Source organism: Trichoplusia ni, chromosome 11, assembly GCF_003590095.1.
Source record: "Trichoplusia ni isolate ovarian cell line Hi5 chromosome 11, tn1, whole genome shotgun sequence".
In the NCBI taxonomy this organism is placed as follows: Eukaryota; Metazoa; Arthropoda; class Insecta; order Lepidoptera; family Noctuidae; genus Trichoplusia; species Trichoplusia ni.
This window is the reverse complement of record NC_039488.1, coordinates 7,988,807-8,010,682: the sequence shown is the minus strand read 5'-3', so window position 1 is coordinate 8,010,682 and position 21,876 is coordinate 7,988,807. Positions and strand designations below refer to the sequence as shown.

Here is a 21,876-nt window from a genome sequence, read left to right as displayed (position 1 = left end):
ATGCCTGATGAGAGAGAGAGAGATTAGAGAGAAACACAGAGTGTACAAATTTTTGTTAATCAACTAAAAATTTAAACACCTTTTCACCATCTGTTTAGCTGCAGATCTGTCTCAATGTATAAGTTGTTCAACCCAGTTTTAATTTGCATTTTTTTATAAGTTTGCTCTACCTAAAGTTATATTATACGTTTCTATGTTACCAGTGAGCTCCCAAACCCGCTGTGCACATACCAGTTGTACGAGAGCTTCGTGTCGGCTGTGACGTCAGGCGACGAGGCGGCGAGACTGCGCGCGGTCAGGGACGCGGTGGTCAAGCTGCCGCCGCCGCATTATAGGTACGTTGCATATTAATTATGTTGTGAGCTGTGCACAAAGCAGCTGTGTACTGATCAACTGGACTGTGCACGTTTCAACTATGGTCGAAACAGATGTGAACGAATTAGCTGCCCATATACTAGTGCACGGACCAATGTGCACATATCCGGTGTGTTTAAACTAGCTATGCTCGGACTAGCTGTGTTAATATCGACTGTGAAGAAATGTGTATGCACAAACCGATTGTGCACATATAACCTGATTAAAGTATTTACTCATGTGCAAGGATGGTCTTCTACCTTTCAATTTGTGAAATACAACATAGCGCGATACTATGATTACTTCATTTTGTACAATTACTCTATATATTATACATCTTTGCCCAACAGGACCCTTGCCTACCTGATGCGCCATCTCCGCCGAGTCTCACTGTTGGGCGAGCAGACCGGCATGACCGCAAGGAACATGGCCATAGTGTGGGCGCCGAACTTACTGCGAGCGCCCAGACCGCAACACGCGCTACAGGGGGTCGCTGTGCAGGTAACGTAGCCGGCCCACTGTTGAGGAAACTGGGGAAAATTAATATTGGAAAATAATTTTATTTGTCTTCAGGCGTCTGGGTATTTTTTTTATTTGTCTTTTGTATGTGCATTGAACAAACTGTACGCTCCAGCATTTGAGTGCAACTTGTGCAATGAACAAGATCTAAATACTGCATTTAATTGCACAGTTAAGTCTTTATCAAATACTTAACTATGTTATGTTATTTATGTCTGTTACAGGCGGTAGTAACAGAGTTCCTGATCTGCTACGCTGAGGAGTTGTTCGCGCAGGAACAGGGAGAGGAGTCGGGACCTGAATCTCTGGAACAAGTAATATTCTTACCCTCCCCCCTCACCTCCCCCTCCATAATTATAGTGTCTTACTAGGTAAATGCATATTTAGGGTTCCGTACCCCTAGGTTACAAACTGAACAAAATGCTATGAAATAAATAAATATTCCACAACTTTCACACAACGCCGTCTAGTCTCAAACTAAGCTGAGCTTGTATTATGAGTACTAGACAACTGATAAACATACTTATATATTTCTAAATACATACATAATATAGATAAATTACACCCAGACACAGAACAAATGATCGTGCTCATCACACATTCATTTGTCCTGGGTGGGAATCGAACCCACGACCTCCGGTATAGCAGTCAGGGTCACTAACCACTAGACCAACAGGTCAGTCAAGTCAAAAATGAATGCTCTCTATCCGTGTTCACTAGGCTGTACGTCATGTAAGATAAAGTGATAGCTAGACAGACAGTTGACATTTCAGAGATTATACATTTTTGTTGCTGTTATTCCAACAAATACTAAAATTTATGTTGTGGTTAATCGACAATTCCCAACTATTTGATCTATTTAATCCCAATTAATCGAAAAAAAATGCTGTTCCTCTCAAATTTCTTTGTTTACCCGAGCCGTTTATTTTAATTTAGCTTATTTGCATGGGATCCAGAGTCGCGAGTCCTGCCCGCACTTGACTGGTTTCTCCTATAAAACACAATGAGACATACATTTTTGAAGTTATCCTTTTTTTATACAGGAACGTTGTGAATCTCAAGTGGAGTTGCGCGGTACGGAGTCGTGTCGTCGCCCGAAGAGTCTGCCCATCAATCCGCCCACCAAGTTGTTGAGGTAAGTTGCGTGAGAAAGCAATAAAGCTTAGACTGACTAGATTGTTCTCTATTCATCTCTTTCTCTCTCCTCGCCTTACAACTGTCCCTATTTTATTCTTTCCTTTCTTATATTCCATTGTTTTTCGCTCTCTTTTGTGAATTGGTAATAGTCCACTCTACTGTTCCTTTTCCTTTCCAACACTGCTTTTAAGCTTCTTTTCTCTCCGTCTGTTTATAAAATACGAATGTTACAAGTATTAGTATTATTATCTGCTTAGCAATGGTTGCTTAGCAGATTAGTTATGGTCATGAAACCAAACTCACTGTGCTCTACCTGTCCCGGGTTCGAAACCCGCATACTGTAATCATTTGTGTGATCCACGAATGCTTGTCCCGAGTCTGGATGTCTTCGTGCATGTGACTTGAATATTTTTCAAACCATCCGCTAGAAGGATTAAATTAACTCATGTGAAAGTCTCTTATAACAAATAAAAATAACCAATAAAGATAAATATGATGATATTTAATCCTCTATCTTCCTCCCCCAGTCTGGAAGAGGCTCGCCGTCGCGGGGCGGCGGGGTCAGGGCGGGCGGCGGGCAGCCCGCGCCTGCCGCCCGCCTCGGGGGCCATCGCCGCCGCCGCCGCCGACAACACGCAGCTCAGACCCTCCTCGCATCTGCGACCCAAGTATATAGAGGTCAGTCAGACACGTCATCATCATTAGCCTAGCCTTCTCGCACGTTAAATTGTGGGTCCCGGCTGTTATTCATACATCTTTGACAGCCGTTACAGGTAGTCAGAATCTAGAAAGTTTGACAACCAGTTTAATTAAGGGCTATTGTGTTAACCAGGTAACTGTGTTGAGGAGGTCTGATAGGCAGTCGCTCCTTGTAAAACACTGGTACTTAGCTGAATCCGGTTAGACTGGAAGCCGACCCCAATATAGTTGGGAAAAGGCTAGGCCGTTAATGAATGAAGCAAGTCGTTGAATTAATATTCAATAACTTAATATTTTTGTTTCCACCTAGGTCGGGTCTGGCCCCAACAATCTCCCGCAGTACCACACGGTACTAGATCTGCCTGTTCCCGGTAAGTTTGTCATATAAAAGTCCCATTTTTGCGCATTGCACATAAAGACACTTATTTTTTGTTCGCTGCACACATTTTTTTTACTGCAAGAATAGCCTAGTTATATAGGTCAAAAATAATTGTGAAATAGATAAAAATATTTCGAGAGACGTGTCGTCGGTTCGATCCCCGCGTAGGACAAGCACTTGTGTGATCTACGAACGCTTTTGCGTAGGAATTGAATGTTTTTGCGACCCAAGAATTTCAGTCCTTTCTTAATGCGGGAATCGCTTATAAAAAAATAACTTCTCTATTTTCAAAATGGAAGTGTTTCTCAAATCATTGTTTTTGTATGGTTGTAACCTCATACCTTCGGACTGGAGAAACTGATTTTCTTGATTCTTATTTCATTTAACGTGAAATATCTGTAATTTTGTCTAATCACAAAGTCACCAGTTTTACCTCATTAGTATTGTATTTCAAGTCGTTTATTATATTATTATGTTTATTTTTTTATTACGTAATATACATATATCAATCGACTGCTCACCACTGAGCCATTGATTAGCCGAGTGGTGAGCATTTGTGTGATCCACGAATGCTTGTCCTAAGTCTGGGTGTCTTTGTGCATGTGACTTGAATGTTTGTGAAACCACCCGCGACACAAGGATTAAATTCCTTAGTGCGGGACTTGTTTTTTTGTCATCTGTCTATCATAATATAATATTGTATGTATGTTTGTTCATACACCAGGCAAGCGCGGTGTGAAGCGCTCCCCGGCGGGCTGGCGCGGGCTGTTCTCCCGCAGCAAGCAGCGCGCGCCCGCCAGCCTGCCGCAGCCGCCCGACCCGCCGCAGGTAACTACACCATACACAGGCGGACTGACAGACAGACAGACTAACAGACAGACAGATAGACGGACTTACAGACAGACAGACTAACTGACAGACAAACAGAAAGACAGACCTCGACACATTATTTTACCCAGCACTGGGATATAAGATAGGTGTTAGATGACATCCTATTAGATGACTATTAACGACATGCAGATTGCAGTTCAAGTGCAATCCGAATGCAGTTAACAAGACTGCAATAGAACTGCAAACCAAAAGTACAGTCCACAGAAAACAATAAGTAGTACATTCACAGCAATCGGGCGAATAGTACATTGCAAAATTTTAGAGGACCTGATTCGTTAGAATGATGATGTGTTAAATTTGTCTCAGGGCGAAACTGCCATTAAATAATATTCAAAATTGAAAGTAGTTCAACACTTACACAATATATCCTTCATCAGGCTGACATCCCGATGTGCGGCGTGGGCTTGCGTCCCGTAAAGTCCTGCGAGTCGCTCGCCTCGGACACGGACACACTAGCGCCCCTAGCGGACAGACCCGCCGCGCCTTTGAAACATCATACCAGGTAATACACAAAAACTAGACTGAAAGTAAGGTAAAATGATTAACTATAAGTCATAGAAACAAGCATCATCGTCCCAGCCTTTTCCCAACTACGTTGGTGTCGGCTTCCTCCAGTCTAACCGGATTCAACTAAGTACCATTGTTTTACAAGGAGCGACTGCCTATCTGACCTCCTCAACCCAGTTACCTGGGCAACACGATACCCCTTGGTTAGACTGGTTGTCAGACTTTTCAAGTACGGTACTACAAGCAATTTTATAGTATACGTGTTGTATTTTTTATAAAAAATGTAATAAATGAAGAGATCACTAGCAGGACGCAGTTGGCGATGTTTTGAAATGGTCACCCATCCGGTATGTATCCGTAACGACTGCCAAAGATGTGTAAAGAACAGCCGGGACCCACAATTTTACGTACCTTCCGAAACTCGGAGGAACATGTTAAGGCAGATGACCACCCATACAAAGTATGAGCTAGCCACGAGAGCCTCCATTTTGTTTATATTACTTCTTAAAAAAATATTTAGGTAATTAGCACATAATATTAGTTTTTATATTTTTTGTTTATAATTCAAGAAGCCGTTCAGCGTCTTTCGGTTTCTGGCTCCACAGCGACTTGTTGAACGAGACTCGCGCGCAATGCGTGGACAGTCAGTGTGACGATATAAGGTAACAAACGAACAGACAAACAGACAGACGGATGTCTTGTGAGGGCTTTGTTAACATGATTAAACTTCAAATCGTATTTACGCTTATTTTTTTTAGGGTTTTTGATTATATTTAAAATGCCGCTTACTGTGAATATTACTTGGATATTATCAAATTTATCATTAAAAAAGAATTGGTTATTGCGAAGTTTATCCCCTCAGAATAAAAATTATAGTCGAAAATAGTTATTAGCAGTCAATCTTGCATAAAGAGCTCATTTTAAATAAGAAAATTAACAAAAATTTAAAGTCACATGCCCAAAGACACCCAGACTCAGGACAAGCATTCGTAGATCACACAAATGCTTGTCCTACGCGAGGTCATAATGGGTTTGCCGTTTTGACCTATTCAATTAATTGGTATTCCTAACTGGTAATTTCCAATACGGAAGCGGTATTTGTCAATATAATCGATGTCCGTTTAATCATGTGTATTTGTGTTAACTAACATTTGTACTAATATATAAAGTTATAGTGACAGTGACAGACAAACATACGAAATCTGTCTTGTGAGGTTTGAATTTTGTGTTTGTAAATAATATTAATCTATTGTTTTGTGTACTTTCAATAATAACAGTATTGGGAAAACTAAATATCTGCTATAACTATCCTATTTCTAGAATCTCTGGGTTTTATTAATAATTGAAAAAAAAAGTTTCTAGTCCATCAGAAAGATGATAAAAATTTATTATTAACTAGTGGAGTTTCTTGCCGGTTCTTCTATATATGAATGACATTTTTACCGTGCAACTAGAGTCATTACTGTTACGTTTAAAAATTGCCTGGAAAATGGCCTATCTTCTTATGTATAAAAATGAATAGCTGTTCGTTAGTCCCGCTAAAACACGAGAACGGCTAAACTGATTTATCTCATTTTAGTCTTTAAATATAGCAGTCCAGGGAAGGTTAAAACGGTATTAAAATATTGGAAAAGTTACAAAAAAAAACATATTGTACATTAATTGTTAGGCGGTACGTAGTTCGCCGGGATAGCTAGTTTGATATAAAAACATTTGATGTTGATTAGACACCTGTATTTGCGTTTATCTGAACAATAGACATTGCAAAAGATAAACTGCTTAATAGTTTAGGAGAGTTTCTCGTGACGTTACTTTAATTCTCAGTAATTTACTCAATATACGTTTTTAAAAATATGTTTTCATTATAATTGATTCAAGTACACGACGAACATGGGAAAAAATATCCTTATTGTAATTAATTTCGTGAGGTGAATCATAATTAATTATTTAATAACGTTCTTAAGCAAATGTTAAAAGATAAAATATAATTTTACTAGCTTCTCGCCCGCGTCGAGGTCGGCTATATCGCGTTTCCAAGAGAACTCTTAAAAGTCCGGGATAAAAACTATCCTATGTTCCTTCTCAAGGTAAACTCTATCTCTGTACCAAATTTCATTAAAATCAGTTCAGTGGTTTAGACGTGAAAGCGTGACAGACAGACAGACAGAGTTACTTTCGCAGTTATAATATTAGTAGGGATTTTATTATTTCCGTTATGGGAGCCGTATTTATCTCGCTTGTTTCTCTCTTTTTCGGTATGGACCTACTAAGCGGTGAACGTTTTATATAGCTTTGCTAATAATACTTATAAAAGGGGGTATAAAATTAAATTCTAGTATATTTCTATATACATATATATATATATGTTTATTTTCAAAATCGTGTCCTGCTTGTGATCTCTCTTCGCCTACTATATTGAATTTTGAAAAAGCTACCACGTAGTTTCTATTTCTACTATAATGGTAGAATATTATCTACTATTCTGTCTTGCTTTTAGTTTGAGTTGTGAATTTTGTCACTGTTGGGGCAAACTATAATTATTTGTGTCTGAGTGTTATTTATGTATGTTTAGATGAATTAATTATTTGTTGATTGCGTATTAATAATTTTATAGTGTTGAGTAGGCTCTGACTGTTTCCAGACTAGTAGTGTGTGAGGGAAACAAAAGATAGTGTTCGACGACCTCCGTGGTCGAGCTCTGAGGTCCCGGGTTCGATCCCCGGTCGGGTCAATGTAAAAATTCACATTTCTACATTGTCTCGGGTCTGGGTGTTTGTGGTACTTTCGTTGTATCTGAATTCCATAACACAAGTGCTTTAGCAACTTACTTTGGGTTCAGAACAATGTATGCGATGTTGTCCACATTTATTATTTATAGTATTATTATTATCTATCTCTCTCTCTCTCTCTCTCTCTCTCTAGATATCCCTAGTAATTATTACCAGTCTCTCTACACACGTTGACAACCACCAAAGATTTCGCTTTCTCATTATTGTATATACCATAATACTTCTTCTAATATATAAAATTCCCGTGTCACGATGTTAGTTACCGTACTCCTCCGAAACGGCTTAACCGATTTTTACCAAATTTTATATGCGTATTCACTAGGTCTGAGAATCGGGTACTATCTATTTTTCATAACCCTAAAGGTCTAAACAGACGGGACCGCATTTCAACTGCAATCCAATTGCAAATTTGCAGTTTGAATGCTGTCTACTGCGGTCGCGTCACTGTTGACACGACCGCAGTAGGACTGCAAACCAACCGTTACAGCAAAGTTATTATGATTTATTTGTTTATAATTAGACTTATGTTAATACATTGGTCCAAAAAACAGTTTTGAACAGTTTGACTGTGGACTCCGGTTGAGTCTCATATAGTAACGCAAAAATGTTAGTACAAGATAATCTAAGTTATCAGGTTTGTATATATAGGTATTTATGTATGTATTTATAATATATGTAGTATATATAGGTATTTATGTATTGCAGTTGAAATGCGGTCCGTCTGTTTAGACCCCAAGTGATAAGGGTCCACCCTTAATATCTTGTCTCCACTGTGATCATCGACTGTTAGGCGTCGTGTGATTATCGCCGGGACAGTTATACATATTTATAAATGTTTTGCGTGTAGATCGTCGTCGTGCGACTCGTACTTCGAGCCGTGGCAGGCGGAGCTGGCGGACATGCGGCTGCGGCTGTCCCCGCAGGAGCGCGACCACCACATGTTCAGCGAGGAGGACGACACTCAGATACACGTCAACAATGCACAGGTGCGTGGGGGGGGCGTATAGATATGTCATAGCTTCAGGTCCGTGGGAGGGGGCGTAGAGATATGTTATAGCTTCAGGTCTTTGGGGGGGGGGGGCACGGTGCCAATAGGGTTTTTGTAGTTGGTGGAGGACCGATGTATACTCACTCCGTGCCCTCAGCAGGGGCATATGTGACCGAGTGGTTGAGGTCACCACGTCAAACCCAATGAGCGCGACGTGTCGCGGGTCCGATGCCCGCGTAGGCCAAGCGTTTGTGTGATCCGCGAATGCTTGTCCTGAGTCTGAGTGACTTTGTACACGCCCCGCAATACAAGGATTAAATTCCTGTTTTTTAGTTGGTTGGGTTACGATGTTGTCCCACGGTGTGCTCTCGGCGTGGGTGGATGTTATTAGCGTCTCAACCCGGAAAAAAATAGTAACTGAAGAAAAGATAAAAGATAATAAAAAAAAATCCCCACCAATCACAACATCAAACGATCTTTCTCTTTATCTTCTAAGACTTTAGACAGACGGACCGCATTTCAACAGCAATCCAACCTCAAATTGCCCTTAAAGCGCAGTTGACACGACTGCAATAGTCCAAACCAAACGTGCAGACCTATTGAACTGCAATCGGACTATACCTTTTGTCTGCAGTTCGCATTGAAACTGCAGAACCTAACAGTGACATTATAACAGGACTCTCTCTGCTCATCCCCGCCCGAGTCGGGACTGTGCAGCGCGGAGCCCAGTCCGCGGCGCAACCTGCGCGTCGACATACACCAGGCCAACGAGCTGGCTGAGCGGTGAGTTGTCTTATATACGTATAGTACTTGTTGTTAAACATGGTATGTGTGTCTGTGTGTCTGTCAGCGTGATACACTTGCTTTAAAGTCTATGAAAATGGTTTGTGTGTCTGTGGGTTTGTCAACGTGACTAAGGTTAAGTTTTTGATCTTCAAGCAACTTTTTGTTTTTAATAGTAACGCTGTAGGAGTTTATAATGTACGGATTTCTAACGTTTATCAATACACCGTGATTTTTTAGTCGTCTAACAAAAGCAGCCCAGTTCTTCTATCCAATGACTAGAACACGTTCATGATAAAAAAAAAAAAAATTATGAGATTTGAATAAATTTAAAATGCAATATTATGATGCAATTCGTAGTTTTTTAGAAACATAGCTCTGTTGCGAGTGCGGTCCGAGCCTTGTAACAATGGTGAGGGGTGCGAGCGGGGGCAATTTTATCATTTTTAAGAGTATTTTCAGATTTCTCTTGTTTAATTTTTCTTCGTACTTATTATCTTAGTTGGTCATAAAAAAAAAATCGCGCCTAGGGGTATTTTACGTCGGATTCATGAACTGGGCTCCTTTTGTAAGACGACTAAAAAATCACCGTGTATAAGTGTCGGATATGAAGTAGGATATGATAGGTTTATTAACTTACCCGCTGCACGCTGGTAACAGCTAGCTTAATAAGTGATTCAAATGATTCTTGCAGAAATCGTGCCAAACTAGAAGAAATCAAATATTTGAAGATGTACATGTAATTGTTAGTCCAAATATAAGTTTTTTTTAATTCATATTTTGTACTTCGCTGTAGCGTATAATAGTTTAGTAATTGAAAGATAAACTATGGTATTTGAAAAGGGTTTAGGTATTATAAAATTGTAGTTTGACAGATAGTGTAAGTAGTTTTTAATAAGTTAATTAGATAAGTTGAAAGTACCTAGTAAATGAGCAGATTAAAATAATGTAGAAAGTGTATGTAAGAAGTGTTTGTCCATTCAAATGACTTTCGGATAGCCGAGTTGGGCTCGGTTAGGTTACCTAACCAAGTCCAAGTTTGATTCCCTCGTAGCTCAAGGATTTCCGTGATACACAAATACTTATTCCAAGTCTAGGTGTCTTTGTGCACGTGACTTGAATGTTTGTGAAACAAGATATGACTATTAAATACCAATGTTTAGAAGTGTTTTTTTCCACGTTTTATACACTCAATATCTTATTTGTATGTTTGTTTGTCGTTCCGGTTGGACTTTTGTAGCTCAATTTTGACTCACTTCCCGATAAGCTAGCAGGCTGAAACTTTCATAGTAGCTTCAAACCCGTTGACAATGCAATTTACAGCTATAAAAACTTCAGAACCGATTTTAATGGATATGTAAAATCGTGGGGCTTTAGATTTTCTAAAATCTATTTATTTATTAATACTTTAAAGTCTTAATAACCTTCTCTTATCCCTACAGTCGTCGCCTGGCTCTAGAGGAGCAACTCTCTCAGATCGGGTACATCGACGGCGAGTCGCCGCGCCCGCGCCCCGCCCGCGCCGCGCCCGAGAAGCGTCACTCGCAGCGACCCGCCTCGCCCGGGAACACCGACATCGCTAAGAGGTTACTATAATAATAATACTTATTACCATGTTTGTTCTTTTATAGAGCAGGGATGGATAGCCCTTGGTAGATACCCCATCACATTTTAGACTAAAGTTCTCAACAAGGCCTCTGCATGTTAGACCTGTGTCCCCGTGTATGCCTTTACAAAGGACCGGATCTCTTCGCATGAAGTGATCCCGTGACTGTAAAGAGATAATAATTTAATTTAACTGCATAAAAATAAAGAAAAGTAGAAAATACTGCACGGATAGCCGAGTGGTTGAGGTGAGCGATGTGTCGCGGGTTCCATTCCCGCGTAGGATAAGTATTTGTGTGATCCACGCGAAACAAGGACTTAACTCCTTAGTGCTTGAGTCGTTTTCAAAATGTTGTTGGCCGGGGATGTTTTTAGTCCGTGTGAGTCCGACATATCCGCATACCATGCCCCCGGCGTGGGTTGAAGTTATCAGTGTTTCATCCTGGTAAAAAAGAAATACGGCTGATGTTATCTTTTTACTATGTTAACTGTTTTCTACTTTAACTGTGCCACTTGTCCACAGACTATGCAAAGACCGCGACAGTCCGATGGCGTCACTGACCGACTTCCCGACGTCGCTAGGCAACGTTAAACTCAGGTGAATATAGTAATTTAACATTTATATACACACACACACACACACACACACACACACACACACATACAATACATAATATTAAATAACTATACACCATAATACTTGTCTGTATGTGATAACAAGGAACAAATCTTGCTGTCAAAATGTCTTCTTGTGTCAGTACAAATGTAATTAAGACATCTATATCGCGAAAATAGCGCTCTTGAATTGGTCGTACAATTTAATTAAGTAGTTGTATTACCGAAACATACATACAAACAAGATATTATAAAATAGAAATAAAACATAAAGAATCGCATTACATACACTCAGTTTCATAAAAAAGAAAACCAAAAGTCTTACCATAAAATATTAGACACACTCACCTCTAAAAGTTTACCAAAACCCCCCACTCTTTATCCTCTTCCATCCCTTCTCTCGCGTTCCCAACGTTTTGGTAAGGCGTGTGAATCCTCATGGACACCCACTCCCTCGGGGGAGGAAATGGCTAGTGACAGACTCTAACTGACTAAACCTGAACCGCCGTGCTACGTCATCCGCGTTCTTGTGTCGGTGTATGGCAATGCGTTGCAATCCTTACAATAGGGATGATGACAATTTTTTTTTGCAGTGTCCGTCTTGTAGTTTTTTGTATACTAATGGATACGTATTTTTTAATTTGTCCCGCAACCATAAATTGACCAAATTACAGTGAATGAAACTTACGCGTGACGTCACGATTGAGTATAAATTTTACTCTATCGTTACGTCACAAGCCCCCTCTCCTAAACTTTAAAGCAGTTAATCTTTGTCAATTCTAGTTTTTTTGAAAAAGGAAAAAATACGTGTCTCATACTTTTCAATTATCTAACTGAGGGACTAATGAGATTTTTTCTTTTTATACCCAGTCATCATCCCTATTCCCAAACCACTTTGAACCTAAAACGTAGTTAAACATGTTTTATAGCAAGACAAATACATGTATACATTATAAATATCATATTTTAACACATACATACATATTTTTCTCTATGTGTGAGCATTTCCTAAATTAATTAGTTTTAATTTCAGTGTTGTGGATTCGTTTAGTATTATAAATAGCTCAAGTCTATACACAAACTACGTATTAAAATATCAAATCAAATATCCATTTATTCTGATAATAATAAAATATGGTTTTTTTGCTGATTTCTACACAGGGTTATTTTTGAACGATCTACCAATTATAACAATTCGACATTAAGACCGAATATACTATGTATATCGAAAGAAAATGTCAAATAAACAATATTATAAAAAAGACATTTTAAATGTCTCAAATAGTTCAGTCCTCATAAACACATCTATGTATTATATCGAAAGAAAAGGTCAAATTCATAACCAATATTATAAAAAAGACATTTTAATAGTTAAGTCCTCATAAACACATTATTAAGACGATGACCCCTAAAGCTGTCAATAACTATTTACCTTCCCAATTCCGTATTCATTCTAGCCTTTTTACGTTCGGCCTACCGACACTTTTTTAACATTATTGTCAAATAAACGACGTTATTTTTCAAGATAGCTAGTTAGAGAATGAGTTCATTTGAATATGACTTGTAAAAGTGATAAAATTTATCCTATGTACTAAACTCAGCCATCTGTAAGAACCAAGCTCGCTCTAAAACAGACAAACAAAATCTAAATGAATCCACAACACGTACATGTAATAACTATCGTAAGTTTCCGCTTACTGACACCCTAACACTTACAGAGAGAGAAACTCGCCACGAAAATCAAAAGCCCGATACAGCGGCATGCACATAGACGCAGACAAACAGACAAACAGACTCAGCTGGCACGGCAAAGACGGACATTCGACCCTCATCAAAATAGACTGGCCGGCGGAGAACTCCGTCAGCACTCTGACCACCAGCACGATTAACTCTAGCCCTCTGACACCCATCACGCCGGTCTACGACCCTCTAGAAAGCGATTCCGAGCTCAGCGATACAAACAAACACACAATACAGATAACAACAGAAATCTGCAATAACTGTGAACAAGAGAAATGCCTGAAATGTGAACTGAAAGCAACAGATTATGAAAATATTAAAGATTTCTCTGAAAATCTTCACGATAGCCTAGAGCATAGCCCTTTGCATTCAACAGATATTAGTTATCAGAACTTGAATAGACTGTCCGCTGTCTCGAATTCCTCAAATTCGGACCATACTGACAAGAAAAAGGACGAAAGTGACGTCATGAAGGTGATGACGTCATCGCACGAGAGTTCCTCCAGCTATTCGAACGTTAGCTTAACTAAAGGCGATGAATTATACGAATGTTACAACTATAAACGTCCGAATTACATAAACTTACAATCATCAAGCACTAGTAAAAGTTCACCGGGTAGCCCTTTGAAAAGCCCTCTGAAATCCACCATCAGTATAACATTCCGATCGCCAACAAAAGTCAATAACTATGAAGAAACACCCACTAATGATCGAGACTCAGTCTACGAGGACATCGATTTAGAAAAGAATTTATCGATTGTCGAGGAAGCCACTGTACCCGAAACTGACGCCAGCTTACCAACCCAACAGGCTTGCCAACCTGACGATCAGGACTTGATCATACTCGAGACCCCAACGGAAACCCATCTGGACGACGACCCTGACGTATACAGCCAAGTGAAGTTCTTCAAGAAGAGCATAGATGAGGTCAACGCCATGCTCCTGCCAGAGGACAGGCACTACGAGAACATAGCCTTTGAGAAACAAAACGATTACGAAAACATCAATGTTGACACCCTCAAAATATGCGATAAAGATTTAGATGTTGATAATACTAAGGAAACAGTAGAAAATGGCAATTTTAAGAGTATGAACGTTCGTGAGCTAGCAATCAGATTCGAAAGTCCAACCGAACAGAAATCGCAATTTACCTTCGATAAATTCAAAGCTGAAATCAAATACCCTAGTCTCGAAAGAAAGGACGAGAAAAGAGTTTTAGAAGTCAAAAAAATTGACGTCAAACCGTCAAACGTCTCGCCCAAGTCCTACAGACTATCGAAAAACTCTTGTAATGCAAGATCTCTCGACGAAAACGCGTTTATCAAAGAATTTGGAAATGAACAATCAAATGACAGACGAAAAAGCCTAGAAGTCAAACATTCAAGCAAAAAGATCCCAGATCTAAATCTGAATACAGATCACGAAACCAAAGTGATTATAACTCCAACCACGGAGAATAAAATATCCTTAATACAGAGGTTCGATAGACCTGATATTAAAAACCTAATATCTATAGACCCAGACAAGAAGTTAAGTAGAGAACGAATAGAGAAATATAAAGAAGAAAGGAGAAACTTCCTCAGAGAGAAATACAGCTCGCAGTCGTTCCGCTCGAACCCAGAACAGCTGACTCGTATCAAGATAAGAAAAGACAAAGAAGAGAAAGCGGAAAGAGAGTGCGAGAGATTAAAAGAAGAGTTACCGAAGTTCGAGAGGAGGAATACAGTGGATCTGGGGCAGAGACTGAGGTTCAGTCTGGCTAAGAGCAGTAACAACTTAGAATCCATACCCTCGCCTAGTCCGGAGACAGATTTCGATGATAAAGACAAACAGTTCGACAGGTGAGTGTGTATATACGCTTAATATTAAACCAATTAGCTTAGAAATTGCTTCGCTGAGATAGATATAATCTATTTTCGACCTTATTTTGGGTATAAAGTGTGTTTTGCAATACATTGCTGGTTTTGATACGTCATTTTGGCAACCAGAGCTGCGTAACTCAGCAATGTATTGCAATTTGAGTATATTTGTCGCATCTTATAAATGAGCGTTTAAATTAAATGTATAGTCGATTGATTTAAGGAAACAGTCAGACATAGTATGTTAAATCTGCTGAAACTGACACTAAATGTATTTATACTAAAACAAAAAGCAATTTCTAAGTATTCATCTTTTCACATACGGTGACTTGAATGTATTTTTATATCGTAAATTTTGTAAGATTTTGATATTTATCTATTTTGTCTTTTCGTGCAAGCTAAATGTAGATTTTTTAATTAAATATATAGTCTAAAAGTCGTTAAAAACATGAACAAGATACATTCAAGTGACCTAAGTATTGTTCTATATTTTGTTTTGTTTTTCGATGTGCAATTGGCTTTCATCATTTTAAAACATTAACAATAATTTCGCTCAAAATTTGAATTACAACGAAGCTATTTTTCTTTTCACTTAAATTATTTTTGTATATAAAAATTATTAATTTTATTAAGGAACTTTTTCAATTAGTTTTTTCAAGGAAAGAATGAAAGAAAGTTTAATTATTAACATGCGTTCACATTAAATGTGCATCATCCGCAATTTGTGAAATGGACAATACATTTTAACTGTCAATCCAACCGCGAAAAACTTCAAATCAAAAACAGTTAACCAAATCAGTCAATTATTCTTTTTGTTCAGCATAGAAAGAAAGTTTATTTTTTTAAACAAAGACATACACACTTATTACATTAATCATATATTTTTCCCCCCACAGAAAGGAGAAAGTCTCCCCCTCATACAACATTCGCGATATGACAGCGATATTTGAGCAGAAATCTCATCCAAACACAGGTTAATACCAGTACGTAATAAGTTCACCATTGTATGATTAAAATTTGTAACGATGTTAACAGTTATACTAATATTACCAACACGGACAGACAACTCGTAATTTAGTCGACTATATAGGACTGCACGGATAGCCGAGTGGTTGAGGTCACCACGCCAAACCCACTGTGCACGTCGTGTCGCGTGTTCGATCTCGTAGGACAAGCATTTGTGTGATCCACGAATGCTTGTCCTGAGTCTGGGTGTCTTTGTGCATGTGGCTTGTATGTTTGTGAAACACACCGCGCCACAAAGATTAAATTTCTTACTGAGGGAGTTGCATATTATATATAGTTGTCACTTCAATTAATTAGCAAAGTAAATAATTCACACAATTTGAATTTTGTAAACTGGTAACATTGGTTTTTTTTTAAGTTGGCAATATTTGACAGTTGCTTTCATCGTTACAAAGTTTAATCGCAAACGCCATTCTATTGTTAACTTATATTAACGAAATGAAACTCATTTTATTGTGAAAATATATAATTAAGTTTTTATATTAATATATTTTTTAAATGCAGTCTTATAATTAATGTTGTTATATACTCATAATATAGACAAAGGCAGATGTTATTATTGTTTAAATAACAAATAACCGATATTACGTATTTATATAACTTGCGATAGTGACAATTATTAACCGATTTCAAAATGGAGAATATCCTCAATTCCTCACAACTTCGGGTGGAATCAATCGATTTCAATGATTCCTCTTTCATTTGACTCTAAATAGCTGTCATTTATCCCTTACAAGAATCAAATATAATTAATAAAATTAAATATAATAAAATATTGTTAAAACAATTAAATTATTTAATATCACTATCAAAATGTTGGTGTACTTGGGATCTATCAACATCCCTTAAGATAATATTTTTGTCGGTGTGGAGTTTATAAGTTGTTTAAAAACAATTCGCCAATGTCTATAATAACAAAAATCTCTTAATTTTAATTATAAAGACTGTATTATAAGAATATTTAATAATAATAATAATAAGTCAACTGTTTGTTTATTATTTATTGTCAGTTATAATGTATATTATTATAGTTTTGGTTAAACATCACAATTTTTTTAGTTGTTTTTGAAGCGGTGAAGATTTAAATGTGGGTAGGTTGTTATTTGGGTGCTTGTTTTATTAAAACTACCCTCTTATAATGATTTTGAATGTCTAATAGGTTGTGTTTATAATTGTGAGAAATTAAGAATTGTTTGGATAATTAAAAAATCTATAATGACGACAATTAAAATATTCATTTTTAAATCTGATCAAGAAATTTTAAAATTTTAATTGTGAATGAGAAATTTTTCTATTTAAATTAATAGATATTTTGGCATTGGAAAGATTAATATAAATATTAAAGTTATCAACAAGGCCTCTGTATGTTGGACCTGTGTCCCCGTGTACGCCTTTAAAGCGGACCGGGTCTCTTCTCATGAAGTTATCCCATATGTTCAAGAAAATATAAATATGGAATGTTCACCGCTTCAAAAAAATCAACTTTCGAGTATTATTATATTATACTGTAAACTCTAACTTAACTAAGTCGTTGAAAAATCTCATTTATAAAGAAAACATGACAATTTGCTTCATAAGGCGCCTTTAAATTTAAATTTTTCTAATTATTTTGTTCAGAAACTCGACAAAAATACTCTTTTTTAATTAAGAAGGTGTCATAACCCTCCTTTTTTGTTAAAGTCGGGTAAAGGCGAAAATTATCAACGGTAAATATTCTAGAGTGGTTAAGTATCTTGTGATAGTAAAAACATAGCAATCGAACGAAATAAGCTAGAATTTCAGTTAAATTCTAATACGTAATAGGTACGATAATTTTGATGGCAATAATTTTTCTATTGCTACGCTTTTGCTAGTTACTTAACTACACTGTCAAAGATCTGTTTCATTAAGTGAGATATTACTTTGTTACTTCATAATGTAGTAAAATTTTGTTTAGTTTATGAACAAAATAATCAGCAAAACATTTAAAAAATACTATTAAAATGTTTTAATCGCGAGTGATTCCGGGTGTAAAGTCTTGTATAGATCAACTCGTCTGGCAGCGCTATGTGTGTGTCATTGACAGCGATTGTTTATTTATTATGAAGCTGCACGGATAGCCGAGGGGTATACATGCAAAATCCACTGTACGCGGCGTGTCGCTGGTTCGATTACCGTCTAGGACAAGCATTTGTGTGATCCACGAATGCTTGTCCTGAGTCTGGGTGTCTTTGTGCATGTGACTTGAATGTTTGTGAAACCTTCAATCACAGTTTAAAGTTTTTTTTAAGTTTTATCACACAACGTCATTGTATATTTACAAATGCCACCCACAGATGGCGCTGTGAACAAAAATGAGTTGAAATGACTTAACCTTGATCAACCTCGAGTGAGTCCGGGTGTAAAGTCTTGTATAATTGTAATGATATAATTATTCTTATCCATTTGAGATGTAAAGTGATACAATCGTTGTGACTCGCTTCGGTATATAGACGAATAAACAATTAGATTAGGCGCCATTTTTTTATTAATTTCACAGGCAGAAGCGTAACGGTTGTTTATTTTGAAAATGTCTATACTAATGTCATAGAGAGGTTTGTGAGTTTGGGGGGTCTCAATGTCAGGATCTATTTAACCAATTTTGGAAATTCTTTTACTTATAATTTGTGAGTGGTATCTAATTATTAAATGATGCAACGGTTTACTCACGCGTATTTATCGAGATTGCTCGACTAGTTTCGGACCCAACCGGAGTCATTTAATAATGAATCATTCTCATGATAGTTACTATAGAAATATTGTATTGACTAATGGTATTGCTCGCGGCTATGCCCGTGAATCTCGGTATTTAAAGTTTTACTTGACGTACGTAAACAATATTAGTCAAATCATTGTGCTTGGGGACTATTATAATCCACTATCAAGATTCCCTTTGCACGACTTAGCCTTAATCTAATTAATTATTCCTCAATCTGATTCCAAAATCATGTGAAAAGTATAAATCAATATTGTGTTAAAATTACTCAACTTTAAAAGTTACTTTATCAACTAATTTTCGAAATAAATAACCGTTAAAGCGAAATTGCCATAAAAAGAAATATTATGTTGCCATAACGAAAAAAAAAAATGAATAAATAATAAAAATGCATTTATTACTATATTTTTGTAAGCAGTATTTATTCAATAGTATAGGAGCCCTATGGAAATATTTGGATCATATTTGAATTTAATAGTCTATTATAAATATCTAGAATGAATATACAAAACTGTCTTCTTCTAGTTATTAAATGAAATTTGTAAACTTAAAAAATCTCTGTACGAATCTGCAAATATTAAAATGTTTAAAATTCATTTTTGATGTTGATACTAAAATCGTATGCCCACGCGCGAGCAAACGGGTGAATCTCGTTCATATTCTATAAAATTGCCCAACAGTGGGACTACTACAGACCTGTCTTATAATTTCTACATGATATAATATCAATAATATTTGTACAAACATCAAAATTGAAATCTAAACATTTCTTTCTCATGAAGTCTCTTGGTCTACTAAGGAGATAAATTCGCGTAATTCTACTAAAGAATATAGGCAGGGAGCTTTTATGTATAAACCTGTATCGAAACACATTATAAGTCGAGCGATCGAGTTTAAAACATATTTAGAGGTAATTTAATTTATTTTCATTTTTTAAAGAAATTACCAACAAATTGTAAAAGAAAGAATAAATTAAATGATGTTAAAAGAATCTCAAATGTAAAATGAAACTTAATATTGATTGAACAACGGTTTACTCACGCGTATTTATCGGGATCGCCCGACTAGTCTCGGACCCAACCGGAGTCCTTAATCATGAGCTGACGCGGCGGGCGAGTCGAATGTTTGAGTAAACCGTTAACTATGAAATCTGTATCATAAATCCGCCTCATTAAAGTCATTAAACGCCGAGAATTTTAACGAGATTCCTTTATAAACTTACGTTATTTGTCTAAAGCAACTTAAAAAGATCTCAGCCCAAGGAAAACTGTTATTTTTTATTTTTTAAGAGTAGCTATGACTGTGCCTTCGCAATACTTACGTGTACAGATTTTAATTCTTCTTTATCACAACATGACTTTAATATGTTTTAAACTCGATCGTTATAATCGGACAATAATAATGTATATTCAAAGAAAAGCTTTTGTTAATTATAAATTATAATTATGATGTAATTAATCGATCTTGTTTATACATATTTGTCTTTTTTCTATTTAAAGGAAGTTCTTAAATCGACCTGTACGATATTAAATATGTTTATAATGGTATTCCATACAAATAAATTAGTAATATATGCATATTCAAGACCGATTAATTACTAAATTAATTAAAATCGGAGCAAAATGAATTGCATCACACAGAATTGAAATGATTTGATAAATAAGTTTTACAATAATATTTTACAAAACAATCTTGTATTTATAATAACAATTCCTAACTTTCATAGTTGTCATAATATCTTCCAATTTCATACAAATTATTATGTGGACTGTATTTGTTTTACTATTTTAATACTAAACTACCTTCTAAAAATGATAAATTGTGAAAAAATATAAAGGAAATTGCTGGAATTCAGTTTCAATTCTGACTCGCAGTCTCACTATGTGATACTGTGTTACAGTAACATGTGTTGTGTTGTCAGATAGACAGTCGCGAGGTAACATACGGGGCTCAGCTGTCGGTGAGACTGGAAGCCGATACCAACATGGCTAAGAGAGTAGCTTAGTAAAGCAACTCTTGTGATAGGGCTTCAGGAGTCGCAGGGTCGAATCCCATCTGAGGTACCTTTGTATAATCGGTTTAAAATAGTAATTACAGTTCTCATAATATCACAATCCGACTGTGACTTTGCCAAATTGTATATCTTTCAAAATGTATTGTAATTAAATCGTATGTAAGCGACGCGAGTATGTTAAGTCTCAAGTGTTTAAGTAAGGTATAAATATTAAATTATGTAAAATTGTAACAAAAAAAAATAAACAATGTATTTTTGTTAACTGGCAACTTGGTTTGGGGAATTCAAAATGGCTGAACTGAGTTTGTTTTCTTAATTTGTCAATTGTTGTCATGTTTTTTAAGTCCGGCTTAAATTAATTGCTATTAGAGAGACTAATGGCATCCTTAAGTGGTAACATTTCATTTAGAATCTATCATCTACTTGAATAACCATTGGTCCTTGGTTGGTATAACATTTGAACCAAACGAAGTTGCAAGTTAACCGTTTAACTATAAAACTGAGCTTTAAGCGATTCCACTTATGAGAGCTGACCGGACGAGAGGCAACTTGTATTTACAATTGTGTAAAATATTTAATTTCAGCTTGTAGAGATGTAGGTTATGATGAAATAAAAAGTATTGCTGAACGAATTTTGTTTTATTTTGAAAGTATTTATACATAGTTTGGAGACAGCGTGTAATAATTGCCGAACACAGCTAAGACGGGTACTGTCTGTAGACACCAGACAGCTGCAGGCTTTCGATTTGGCATTGTTACTACTAGCACTATGCAAACTAACCAATATTCATAAATACATACACCGTGATTTTTAGTCGTCTTACAAAAGCAGCCCAGTTCATGTATCCAATGACTAGAACACGTTCATGATAAAAAAATAGGTATTTATGAGATTTTAATAAATTTAAAATGCAATTTTTATTCAATATTATGATGCAATTCGTAGTTTTTTAGAAACACAGCTCTGTTGCGAGCGCGGTCCGAGCCTTGTAACAATGGCCAGGGGCGCGGGCGGCGGCGTTTTTATCATTTTTAAGAGTATATTTCAGATTTATCTTGTTTAATTTTTCTTCGTACTTATTATCTTACTTGATGATAAAAAAATAATAATCGCGCCTAGGGGTATTTTACGTCGGGTACATGAACTGGGCTGCTTTTGTAAGACGACTAAAAAATCACCGTGTATAAACACCTAATGCTCACCACAAAAATATTGGTCAACGATGGGAATTGAACC

At 36.7% G+C, this 21,876-nt stretch overlaps 1 protein-coding gene across 6 annotated transcripts in view; it reads left to right on the top strand.

The window, feature by feature from the left end:
- LOC113498986 (GTPase-activating protein CdGAPr) overlaps positions 1-16,031 on the top strand; it is a 157,996-nt gene extending 141,965 nt beyond the window's left edge. For 4 of the 6 annotated variants that reach the window (XM_026879280.1, XM_026879278.1, XM_026879277.1 and 1 more), the window contains exons 13-27: positions 204-335; positions 705-855; positions 1,098-1,187; positions 1,917-2,008; positions 2,538-2,688; positions 3,020-3,080; positions 3,813-3,916; positions 4,357-4,481; positions 5,056-5,148; positions 8,123-8,261; positions 8,940-9,046; positions 10,489-10,632; positions 11,175-11,249; positions 12,985-14,847; positions 15,762-16,031. In XM_026879280.1, the coding sequence (XP_026735081.1) occupies positions 204-335; positions 705-855; positions 1,098-1,187; positions 1,917-2,008; positions 2,538-2,688; positions 3,020-3,080; positions 3,813-3,916; positions 4,357-4,481; positions 5,056-5,148; positions 8,123-8,261; positions 8,940-9,046; positions 10,489-10,632; positions 11,175-11,249; positions 12,985-14,847; positions 15,762-15,843 (3,409 nt within the window). In that variant the 3' untranslated portion in view covers positions 15,844-16,031. The remainder of the gene's footprint in view (positions 1-203; positions 336-704; positions 856-1,097; positions 1,188-1,916; positions 2,009-2,537; positions 2,689-3,019; positions 3,081-3,812; positions 3,917-4,356; positions 4,482-5,055; positions 5,149-8,122; positions 8,262-8,939; positions 9,047-10,488; positions 10,633-11,174; positions 11,250-12,984; positions 14,848-15,761) is intronic. The other 2 variants (XM_026879282.1, XM_026879281.1) reach the window with 1 other exon arrangement.
- The last annotated feature ends 5,845 nt before the right edge of the window (positions 16,032-21,876 follow it).